General features: G+C 51.5%; 1 protein-coding gene across 1 annotated transcript in view; it reads left to right on the forward strand.

The window, feature by feature from the left end:
* Positions 1 to 260: 260 nt before the first annotated feature.
* Positions 261 to 12,757, forward strand: part of LOC141978492 (vasoactive intestinal polypeptide receptor 1-like) — a 77,990-nt gene continuing 65,493 nt past the window's right edge. The window contains exon 1 of the mRNA XM_074940640.1: positions 261 to 602. Coding sequence (XP_074796741.1) covers positions 531 to 602 — 72 coding nt within the window. The 5' untranslated portion in view covers positions 261 to 530. The remainder of the gene's footprint in view (positions 603 to 12,757) is intronic.

The raw sequence follows: 12,757 nt of genomic DNA on the forward strand, positions 1-12,757 counted from the left end.
GAGACCGGCTGGAGCTGGGCAGGGAAGGGGAGCCGGGGCCAGGGCCCAGGGAAGGCGCAAAGGGGCAGGTGGGAGCTGGGTAAACAGCCGGAGCTAGGTGTGTGGGGCAGGCACGTGGGCTCGGCTGGAGCAGAGTACAGAGGAAGGAACTGGCAGAAGACTGTGGGGCGAGAAGGGCGGAAGTGGGAGACAGTACCAGGGCTCAGCAGGACCTGAGGGACTAGGCTGATCTGGTGCACAGGGAGGGCGCAGGGGGAGCTGGGTGTGCAGGGGGAGCTGAGTGCGCAGGGAGCTGGGCATGTAGGGAGAGCTGGGAGCGCAGAGGGAGCTGAGCGTGCAGAGGGATCTGCGTGCCAGGGCCATCACTGAGGCCAGGTGCCCTGATTACACTTGGTGGATCCCATCAGAAAAGGAACAGGGGACAGCACTGCCCCTGCAGAGGCAGGGACATGAAAGAGGAGCTGGACTGATCCCCTGTCCTCGGTGCTGACCCCCAGAAGCAGGGGGAGAAGCAGCTCCCTGCTCCAGAGATGCGGAGAACATGGCAGCCCTTTGGGGTGTGGCGGCTGCTGCTCCTGCTGGTAGCGATCCCACTCACACCGGTAAGTGCAGTGCCAAGGCCGCAAAATCTCCTCCCTGCTCCCACCCCAGGCCAGTGCTCCGGGCCGAGGATCCTGGCCGCAGGGGGCAGGGGAGGGCCTGTGATGGGTGGGAGGGGCAGCACCTACGCTGGCAGACGGAGTTGCGTTAGCCACCCACTCTCAGCACTGAGTGGTGTGGTGCCACAGGGCAGCCAGTGCCAGATTGGCTTCCATTTCTGTGCCTACCAGTCCCCAGGGCTTAATTTGTGCCAGGGCCTGGCAGTTCATAGCACCAGCACCTCTGGGCCTGGCAGTTCATAGCCTTGGCACTTCTGGGTTTGGCAGTTCAGATCCCCAGCACCTCCGGGCCTGGCAGTTCAGAGCCCTGGCACCTCTTTCAGTCCCTCTGCCACAGGGGTTCTTCAGGCTGTTTCCTCCCCAGAGCAGCACTTAAAAGTGGATGAGCAAGGAGAGCAGGGCTCGCCTTGGGGCTCCCCAGTGGGATGGGAGAGGTCTGCATGCCCTGGGGCAGCTCCCCAAGAGCCCTCTGCCAGGCGGGGCCTACCCCGCTCTCTGATTCAGTTGCCCACCGTCCCCTCCCTGGGCATTCTGGAGCAGGTTGCAGTGATGGGCTAGCTGGGAAGTCTCTGAAATACCAGCTCAGCAGCAGGGTTGGAGCCGGACAGGCAAAGAGACACTTTCAGTTTCGCCCTGCAGTGCGCAGAGAGTCTTCTCTTTCAAGGAACAAAAGACTCCCCCCTCCCCCGCCCGGGTGATGAGCCCGGAGCTGGGCTTGCCAGGGCTAGGTGTGCGCCGGGGGCTCTGAGCCAAGGCTGCCCCTTTGTGCGCTGGCTAATGTGATGATGGTGAAGTGAGGCGGAATTCACTGGATGGAAACAAACCTGCCGCTAAGGTCTCAGGCAGGGGCTGCCAGCAACGTCCCAGTGAGCTCTGGAGCCACTAGCCCCTGGGCCCAAGGGAGGGGGTGGAAGGAGTGGGGCAGTGGGTAGCAGCTGGCACTGCCAGGCTCCTACAGAAAGCCTGTACTGGCAGCTGCTTCTGCCCTCTCTGGAGGCAAGCCCTCTGCTCCTGCCTGAATTACTCCTGACCCTCCCCAGGGACTTCGGGAGTCATAACTTGAGACTCCTTTGACCTCATCTCTCATCTGATCCCCATCCTGGAAGTACCTGGGCATCTCGCAGACTGTAATGTATTTAGCCTCACCCTCCCACCCCCCACCCCGGGGGCCAGCAAGGGTGTTCTCCCCATTGCATAGATGGGAGCTGAGGCCCAGAGACACCAAAGCAGGTAGGCTCTGAACTCCTGCCTAATTAGGCACCTAATTACCTTTGGCTCTGGGCCAGAGTGACTTGGCCAAGGTCATGCAGGGAGTCTGTTGCAGAGTGGGAAACTGAACACGGGTCTCCTGAGCCCTAGGCTAGCAGCGAAATCCCAGCTTCTTCTGTCCTGTCTGTCCCTGCCTCCCTCCCAGGCAGAGGTACTTGAGTTCACCTGAGCAAAGGACAGCCTCTCCTGTGTCACCCCCCCACCCCATCAACCTCCATAGCCCTGCCTGGAGGGGGAGCAAACGGGGAGGGGAAGGTTCAGCACAGGCATCCTGCACACCAGAGGGGTGCTGGATGACCAGCTCCACATCAGCCCAGCTCTGCCTGCCAAACCTCCCCACTTCGCCCTTTGGGATGGCCCCCAGGCAGCACCTGCCACCCCCCCCATAGGGGCACAGGATGGGGAAGCACCATGGACCCCCATCCTGCTGGCAGCATCCGCCCAGGTCCAGCGCAAAGGACACTACAATTCCAGGGCTGGCCAGGGGAGGGGGATGCTGCAGCAATGGGCATGACCAGCTCTCTATTCTCAGCTTGGTTTGGGCTCCTCAGGCCTTGGGCAGACTCCCCTGGGAGCCAGGACCTGCTTTACTTTTCACATGGTCCCCCTGCTCCTGGGGCCAAGTCCCCCTTGGCCTAAAGCCCCTGCAAGCTGCTGTGGTGGTGGAGAGAGGAACGCCCCTGGGCGAGGGGGCTCCCCCACCTTCCTGTCCCCACCTACTCCCAGGCCCCAGCGCAGGGGGCTGTCAGAGTGGATGGAGCAGGGTAGGAAGAGGGCGTGGGGGGACACACTGCGATCCGGAGAGTCTCTGCTCCTCAGCGTCCATTGGGGCCCTGGGAAGCAGCACATCAGCGAGAGCTGCCCTGACATGCTCTAATGGCACCGGAGCCCGCATTAGACCCCAAAGGGGCGGCATGAAGGTGCCCCCTTAGCCTCCTCCCCAGACGCCCTGTGAACTGGGGCCTCTGCGTGTGTCAGCGCCACAGCTGCCTGCTTTAGGAACAGCCTCACGTTAACCCTGCTGAGCCGAACCATGCTGTAGCCCAGCCCAGCCAGTGCTAATGGGCAGGGTTGTTACCTGCAGGGCCAGGTCTGGAGACCATGGGCCACCTGGAATCTCTGTTACAGGGGCCAACGTGTGGAGCAGGAAGGGCCTTTCTCGGCTCCCGGCTCTGCCTGGCTATTGCTGCTGCTCCATTCCTCAGCGCTGACCCCAACTCTCACGGTGTCCCCATCCTGGAGCCCATAAGGGAGGGCAGGGTCCCAGGCTGGGAACACAGTCAGGTGGTGTGTTGAACGTCTGAACCCTAACCCTGAACCCAGTGCCCCTGGCAACCAGGGACTTCCCTGCCCCCAATTCACTGGTGTTTCGCCTGCACATTCATCCCCCCAGGGAACAGACCCTGCCCACCACACTGTAGTGAAGCTGTCTGTGGGGTGCAGATGGGCTCCAGGGGCAGACTGCACCCCCGCCCCTTGCCTAGAGATACAGGCACTGCCAAGGGGGGCCTGGAGTGGAATGGAAGAGGGGGAGAGGAGAGCACTGAATGGAGCCTGCTGTCTCCAAATGGGGCAGATTCTGCAGTGGGGTCAGTGTCTGAATGTGGGGCTCAGGTGTCCCATCTGGGTGCCTGGCGCAGCAACTAGGAGACCAAACAGCCTGATGGGGCTGTCCCATGTGCCGCTGCAGAGGTGCTCCGTGGCAACCCCGTGTGCCTGCTGTGCCCCTTTAGAGCAGGTGGGGAGGGGTGGGGGGGGCGGAATCGTGGCTCCCCCCCAGCTATGCCAGTCAGCACAGCTGTGGTGTTCTGCTTCGCTGCAACTCTATGTCCCCAGCACCCAGCTAACACCAGGAGGAAGGCACAGGGAGGGAGCCATGCCACGGAGGCCTGTCTCTGAGGCGCAGTGTCTTACCCATCATGCTTTGCTCAGGGCTGTGACTAAAGGCCCAAGCTAGCTCTTGGGTACCCAAGGCCACTAGACCTGAAAGCAGCCTCTGAGTTCAGGGAAGTCCAATGTGAAGTGCTGTCAGGTCCCCTTAACCCTAACCCTGAAACCTAAGGTCTCTTTGACTCCAACACTAATCCAGCTGGAGTTACTTTAAAATGACCCGAACCCGAACTTTCACAGTAACCTTAACTTTGCCTCCAGCCAATAACTCTGCTGCCATCCTCACCCTGACCTTTAAGTTTTAGTAACAGAGCTGCAGAGGTGACTCACAGTTATGCATGGCTGATGCTGAGAGCTGGTATCACCTTTCTTAGAGTGATTCCCCTACTCTCCTTTGGCGAGAGAGAATTCAGCCCCTAGGCCAAACTATCGCTGTCGGGATGAGGAACCCCAGGAGCAATCACAACAGCGGTTGCTGCCAGCCCTGAGAAATGTGTGCTTGCAACAGCCGCCCATCTAGACTGCGCAGCTGAACACGGAGAGCACTAACAGATTCCTGGAGGGAGGGCACTTGTATTGCATTTGCAAATTCCAGCTTGGTTCCTGCACCCGACAATCCCAGCATTAGAGACAGAGAATGGAATTAGTTAGCGACTCCCCCACCCCTGCAAAGGGACACTTGCTGAATTACCCCAGGGCAAACTCAGCAGCAGCTCCTTCCTGGAAATGACAGTTGAGAGCAATTGCTAATAGAAAGAGAGAACTAGCTTCCAAAGCAAGGCCACTGGGTGCTCGCTGCCTCCAAGACTTGGAGCAGTCGCAGCAGGACGTGTGCATGTAGGGTCAAGCAGATGCCATGGTGCTGTACAATGTGGGGAATCCTTCTAGAGCTGGATCCCACGGGGTGCTCAGCAGCCCCTGGCGGTGCTGAGAAGTCTCAGCTCCCATTGGTTTAGGTGCAAACTGCGGGAGCTCAGCACTGTGCAGGATCAGGCCAACGATAAGGAAGACCCCCACCTGACTTTCCCCCTCTCTGGAAAAAGAAAAGGAGTACTTGTGGCACCTTAGAGACTAACCAATTTATTTGAGCATAAGCTTTCGTGAGCTACAGCTCACTTCATCGGATGAAGTGAGCTGTAGCTCACGAAAGCTTATGCTCAAATAAATTGGTTAGTCTCTATGGTGGCACAAGTACTGCTTTTCTTTTTGCGAATACAGACTAACATGGCTGTTACTCTGAAACCCCTCGCTGGAGTCTCTGCACAGCTGGGTTGAGATGAGATCAGAGTGACAGCTCAGCCCTAGCCCCATAGGTCACGTTGTGAGAGCCTGTCGGCTGTCTGCTCAACGTGCTGACACAGGGTTCTGAGCAGGCTCTGAAGCTCTGGAGACAACTTCCATCCCCATGAACAGAGATGGAAAATGCTGAGCTGATGAAGGATCCAGCCACATATTTTGAACACACCCATCACCATGATGTCTGGGAGCAAACAATTTCACCTGTGCAAACCTCCCAGAAGTCCACAGGGCTTAACTTACTTCTTTATAAGCAAGGCTGGGTTACCTTCCTGATCACTGTAGTCTAATCCCAAAGGACACATTGCAAGGTGTGGTTCAGGTGGTTCAGCATGATTCAGAGGATCATTGAACTCAGCCATTTCCCCTGCCCCCCAAACATTAAACCATGGTTGAGGTTCCATGAACCAGTCCAGCCTCCCGTTCACACATGCAGACCACTGAACCAGAGCATTCACCCGCTAGCATGCAAACACCCTGTGACCAAAAGATAGCTATCCACTGTGACTAAACTGTAGCTTCCTCTCAGAACCATGCGCAAGCACTTTATGCCAGCCTCTCAGTCACGCGGAGTTGTGAGAATCTGGTTTTTCACACAACTGTGCACAAAATTCACCAGTTCCTTCCAGACTACTGGGATCTAGCAAGAGACTCGGAATCTGCCCTGACATGCACACAAAGCACGACACTACCCACTGCTTCCAGCGGGCAAACAGAAAGGCAGGTTGAGAGCACAGCTGCACCCAGAATATGCAGCACCTGCCTAGTGGGTTTGAACTCCTCATCCTTGAGTCCTAGGGAGACTGTGTGCTCCCAGAAGCCACCAAGGGAGTACATTAGAGTTCCTGAGAGTGCCCAGCTTTGTACCATAGAAACATGTCCAAACTACAGTATTTTCCTACTGAGCAAAATAATTCCAGGCACTGATAATTAGACAAATATAATGAACATTGACTTAAACAGACCTCTCACACCAGATCATAAAATGACAGCTTTTCTATAAAAGCAGGAATTGTATGTGCCATAATGAACGAGGCAACTGGATGCCACAGAACAAATAATGTACTCAGACTAAAAGAAAAGGAGTACTTGTGGCACCTTAGAGACTAACCAATTTATTTGAGCATAAGCTTTCGTGAGCTACAGCTCACTTCATCGGATGCAGTATGCATCCGATGAAGTGAGCTGTAGCTCACGAAAGCTTATGCTCAAATAAATTGGTTAGTCTCTAAGGTGCCACAAGTACTCCTTTTCTTTTTGCGAATACAGACTAACACGGCTGTTACTCTGAAACCTGTACTCAGACTGTAAGCTCTATGCGGAGGGAATGTCTCTTGGTTTGTATTTGGACAGCACCTCACACAATGGCATCCTAGTCCATGGTGATACAACTAATCATGTAGTCAGCTATCCGTATTTGCCATGCTAAAAAGGCACACAGTATAAATGCCTGGTCCAACTCCCATTAAAGTTAGCAGAAAGAGGCTTATTATTGATTTAAGTGGAAGCTGGATCTGCCCATAAAATACTAGAGCAAGGGCAGAGTTAAGGTTGTTTGGACGCTGCTCAGAGAGATGGTGTCTCTGTGTGAACTGGAGGCTAAGACTGGTGTCAAAACTGTTGATGGAACCTTATGATATCCTTAGTCTTTAATGTTTGAGGGAGTTCATGGCTGTGCTCAGTGGTCCCATATGTCTGCTCCAGAACTGCACATAGCAACCATAACTGTAGCTAAGTTTTTGCATGGGAATTGCCTTTGTTGTTTGTAAAGTAGCATGCCAGGTGCCTCTGGTTTTGAGTGTGTATGTCTGCAGGAAGCTTGAGCACTGGCTAATGCTTTCTGCGTCGGGGTGCAGAGGTTTTCCTAGAGCAGCTATGATGGTTTAACCCAGGGGTTCCCAAGCCTTTTCTTTCTGAGCCACCCCCACCTCCCAACCATGCTATAAAAACTCCACGGCCCAGCTGTGCCATAACAACTGTTTCTCTGCATATGAAAGCCAGGGATGGCATTAGGGGGTAGCAAGCAGGGCAATTGCCCAGGGCCTCATGCCACAGGGGGCACTGTGAAACTAAGTTGCTCAGGCTTTGACTTCAGCCCCGGGTGGTGGGGCTTGGTGCCCCAGGCAGCAGTCCCATGTAGCTGGACTTCAGCTTCCTGCCCTGGGCCCTAATGAGTCTAACACTGGCCATGCTTGGTGGACCCCCTGAAATCTGCTCACAGCCTCCTAGGGGGCCCCACACCCCTGGTTGAGAACCATTGGTTTAACCAACTCCTCAGCTCCTCAGTCTCCAGCCCTGGCTCCTTAGCTCTGTCTGCCTCCAGTCCCCAGCCAGTCTCCTTTTTCACTGGCTGCAGCCCACCATAGCTGTACACTCCATTCTCCTCCCTTTGCGAAGGTCTATGGGAGGGAGCCCTGTGCAGCCCGGCTTTCTAAAGTCCCCAGAGCAGGTTTACCTTGTGATGGACCTTAGCCATTCCATGTGGTCAAAAGTGCCTCCACATCAGAACTTCACTGTCTCTGGCTCTGTCCAAGCCCCCAGTTCAGCAGCCCCCTTGTCCCAATGACCTCAGCTCCCAGCTCCTGGAATGCTGAGATAGTGATTCAGTGTCCCTGGGTACCCCCTGCTGGGAAACGTTTGGAATGTCTGAAACGCTGTACGAAAACCTGCTTAGCAGGATTCAAAGAGGGATTGGACATGTCTATGGATCCCTGAGCTCTCCTGTGTTATCGCAGTTAGTGCTAGCACAGAGCATCCGCAGGGAGCTAAAGACTCCTGCTCTAGGGTCTCATAGAATCATAGAAATGTCAGGCTGGAAGGCACTTTGAGAGGTCAAGTCCAGCCCCCAGTGCTGTGGCAGGACCAGCTAAACCTCAACCATCCCTGACAGGGATTTGCCCAGCTTGCTTCCAATAGTTGGGAGTACACGACCTCCCTTGGTGGTCCTAGTTACAACGTTTTCCCTAATAGCTAACCTACACCTCCCTTTCTGCATTATGTCTTGTCCTACCTTCAGTGGAGATGGAGAACAATTGATCACCATCCTACTTATAACAGCCCTTAACACATTGGCAGACTGTTATCAGGTCCCTCCTCAGTCTTCTTTTCTCAGGACAAAACATGCCCAGTTTTCTCAACCTTTCCTCAGAGATCAGGTTTGCTAAACCTTTGATCATTTTTGTTGCTCTCCTCTGAACTCTCTCCAATTTGTCCACATCTTTCCTAAAGCGTAGTGCCCAGAACTGGATGCAGTACTCCAGCTGGGGCCTCACCAGTGCCAAGTAGAGTGGCAGAATTACCTTCTGTGTCTCACATACAACACTCCTGTTAATACAGCTCAGAATTGTATTCGTCTTTTTTGCAGCTGTATCACATTGACGACTTGCATTCAGTTTGTGGTCCACCACAGGCCCCTGACCCTCTCCAGCAGTACTACTACCTACTCAGTTATTCCCCAGTTTGCTGTTGTGCATGTGGTTTTTCCTTACTAAGTCAAGTACTTTCCCCTTGTCTTTATTGAATTTCATCTTGCTGAATTCAGACCAATTCTCCAATTTGTCAAGGTCATTTTGAATTCTAAACCTGTCCTCCAAAGTGCTTGCGACCCCTCCCAGCTTGGTGTCATCTGCAGATTTTATAAGCGTATTCTCCACTCCGTTATCCAAGTCATTAATGAAAATATTAAATAGTACCGGACTGACCTGCCAGGGACTGACACCCCCCTCCCCCCCGGGACCCCATTAGATACACCCTCCCAATTTGACAGCAAACCATTGATAACTACTCTTTGAGTATGTTCTTTGAACCAGTTGGGCACCCACCTTATAGTAATTTCATCGAGACCACATCTCCCTAGTTTACTTATGAGACCGTCATGCGGAACTGTGTCAAAAGTGGCACTAAAATCAAGGTATATCACGGCTACTGCTTCCCCCCCGCACACTAGGTCATTGATCTTATCAAAGAAGGAAATTAAGTTGGTTTGACAAATCTGTGCTGGGTGTTCCTTATAACTGTATAATTATCCTCCAGGTTCTTACAAATTGATTGTTTAATAATTTGCTCCATGTTTGCGCTTCTCCAGTCTTCTGAGACCTCTCCCATCCTCCAGGAGTTCTCAAAGATAATTGCTAAAGGCTCTGAGATTTGCTTTGGCTAGTTTCTGAAGTAACCTAGGATTAATTTCATCAGGTCCTGCTGACTTGAATACATCCCACTTATCCAAATATTCTTTAACCTGTTCTTTACGTATTTTGGCTTGCATTCCTTCCCCTTGGTTGTCAATATTAATTGTTAATAAATAAATTTGTAAGTCTCTAAGGTGCCACAAATACTCCTGTTCTTTTTGCGGATACAGACTAACACAGCTGCTACTCTGAAACCTGTCAATATTAATTGTGTTGAGTATCTGGTCACAATTAACTTTTTAGTGAAGCCTGAAGCAGAATAGGCATTAAGCACCTCAGCCTTCTTGATGTCAATTATTAGTTTTCCTAAGTAGAGGACCTACATTTTCCTTTGTCTTTCTCTTGCTCCTAATGTATTTAAAGAACCTCTTTTTGTTGTCTTTTATGTCCCTGGCTGGGTGTAACTCATTTTGTGCCTTAGCCTGTCTGATTTTGTCCCTACATACTGGTGCTGTTCTTTTATACCCCTCCTTATCAATTTGGCCATGTTTCCACTTTTTGCACAGTTTCCTTTTTCATTTTAAAAGTCATTAATGAAATTTCTAATTGTTTCTAATTGTTAGGGATTATGATGAGATCTTCCTGGGGGCAGATTATCCCACATGTGCTAGGGAGGGATCTCCAACGCCTTTCTCTGAAGTATCTACTGCTGGTGCTGTCAAGAGACAGCATACTGGACTGGGTGGACCTCGGCTCAGATCCAGTCTTGCAATGCACATGTTCCTGTGTAAAACCCAAAAGAAATGAATACTACTTGAAGAGGTGAAATAACTGACCTTACTGACCGCCTGTGCTGCTGTGTGAGTGGCTAATGGCTAGGCCAACACACTAGCTATAAGAAAAGGAGTACTTGTGGCACCTTAGAGACTAACCAATTTATTTGAGCATAAGCTTTCGTGAGCTACAGGTCACTTCATCGGATGCATACTGTGAAAAGTGTAGAAGATCTTTTTATATATACACAAAGCATGAAAAAATACCTCCTTCCACCCCACTCTCCTGCTGGTAATAGCTTATCTAAAGTGATCACTCTCCTTACAATGTGTATGATAATCAAGGTGGGCCATTTCCAGCACAAATCCAGGGTTTAACAAGAACGTCTGGGGGGGGGGGGGGGTAGGAAAAAACAAGGGGAAATAGGTTACTTTGCATAATGACTTAGCCACTCCCAGTCTCTATTCAAGCCTAAGTTAATTGTATCCAATTTGCAAATGAATTCCAATTCAACAGTTTCTCACTGGAGTCTGGATTTGAAGTTTTTTTGTTGTAATATAGCAACTTTCATGTCTGTAATTGCGTGACCAGAGAGATTGAAGTGTTCTCCGACTGGTTTATGAATGTTATAATTCTTGACATCTGATTTGTGTCCATTTACTGATCAACATCCTCTACAGCAAACAGGGAAAGATTAAGAATGAGCTCTCAAAAATGGATACTCTCATAAAAAACCAACCTTCCACACAAACTTCCTCGTGGCTGGACCTTACTAAAACTAGACAAGCCATTTACAACGCACACTTTGCTTCTCTACAAAAGAAAAAGGACACTAAACTTTCTAAACTACTACATGCCAGAAGGGGCCACAGCAATGGTGCCCTCAACCCACCCAGCAATATTGTTAACCTATCCGACTATACTCTCAGCCCAGCAGAAGCAGCTGTCCTATCTTGGGGCCTCTCCTTCTGCGCCTCCACCCCCACGAACATGATACAGTTCTGTGGTGACCTAGAATCCTATTTTCGACGTCTCCGACTCAAGGAATATTTCCAACATACCTCTGAACAACATACTAGTCCACAGAGACCTCCCGACCAACACTACAAAAAGAAGGATTCTAGGTGGACTCCTCCTGAAGGTCGAAACAGCAGACTGGACTTCTACATAGAGTGCTTCCGCCGACATGCACGGGCTGAAATTGTGGAAAAGCAGCATCACTTGCCCCATAACCTAAGCCGTGCGGAACACAATGCCATCCACAGCCACAGAAACAACTCTGACATCATAATCAAAAAGGCTGACAAAGGAGGTGCTGTTGTCATCATGAATAGGTCGGAATATGAACAAGAGGCTGCTTGGCAGCTCTCCAACACCACTTTCTACAAGCCATTACCCTATGATCCCACTAGGAGTTACCAAAAGAAACTACAGCTTTTGCTCAAGAAACTCCCTGAAAAAGCACAAGATCAAATCCGCACAGACACACCCCTGGAATCCCGACCTGGGATATTCTATCTACTACCCAAGATCCATAAACCTGGAAATCCTGGGCGCCCCATCATCTCAGGCATCAGCACCCTGACAGCAGGATTGTCTGGCTATGTAGACTCCCTCCTCAGGCCCTACGCTACCAGCACACCCAGCTACCTTCGAGACACCACTGACTTCCTGAGGAAACTACAATCCATTGGTGATCTTCCTGATAACACCATCCTGGCCACTATGGATGTAGAAGCCCTCTACACCAACATTCCACACAAAGATGGACTACAAGCCATCAAGAACACTATCCCCGATAATGTCATGGCTAACCTGGTGGCTGAACTTTGTGACTTTGTCCTCACCCATAACTATTTTACATTTGGGGACAATGTATACCTTCAGATCAGCGGCACTGCTATGGGTACCCGCATGGCCCCACAGTATGCCAACATTTTTATGGCTGACTTAGAACAACGCTTCCTCAGCTCTTGTCCCCTAACGCCCCTACTCTACTTGCTCTATATTGATGACATCTTCATCATCCGGACTCATGGAAAAGAAGCCCTTGAGGAATTCCACCATGATTTCAACAATTTCCATCCCACCATCAACCTCAGACTGGACCAGTCCACACAAGAGATCCACTTCCTGGACACTACAGTGCTAATAAACGATGGTCACATAAACACCACCCTATACCGGAAACCTACTGACCGCTATTCCTACCTACATGCCTCCAGCTTTCACCCTGACCACACCACACGATCCATCGTCTACAGCCAAGCTCTGCGATACAACCGCATTTGCTCCAACCCCTCAGACAGAGACAAACATCTACAAGAGCTCTATCAAGCATTCTTACAACTACAATACCCACCTGCGGAAGTGAAGAAACAGATTGATAGAGCCAGAAGAGTTCCCAGAAGTCACCTACTACAGGACAGGCCTAACAAAGAAAATAACAGAACGCCACTAGCCGTCACCTTCAGCCCCCAACTAAAACCCCTCCAACGCATTATTAAGGATCTACAACCTATCCTGAAGGATGACCCAACACTCTCACAAATCTTGGGAGACAGGCCAGTCCTTGCCTACAGACAGCCCCCCAACCTGAAGCAAATACTCACCAGCAACCACATACCACACAACAGAACCACTAACCCAGGAACCTATCCTTGCAACAAAGCCCGTTGCCAGCTGTGCCCACATATCTATTCAGGGGACACCATCACAGGGCCTAATAACATCAGCCACAGT

This window comes from Natator depressus, chromosome 27, assembly GCF_965152275.1.
Source record: "Natator depressus isolate rNatDep1 chromosome 27, rNatDep2.hap1, whole genome shotgun sequence".
NCBI classification, from domain to species: domain Eukaryota; kingdom Metazoa; phylum Chordata; order Testudines; family Cheloniidae; genus Natator; species Natator depressus.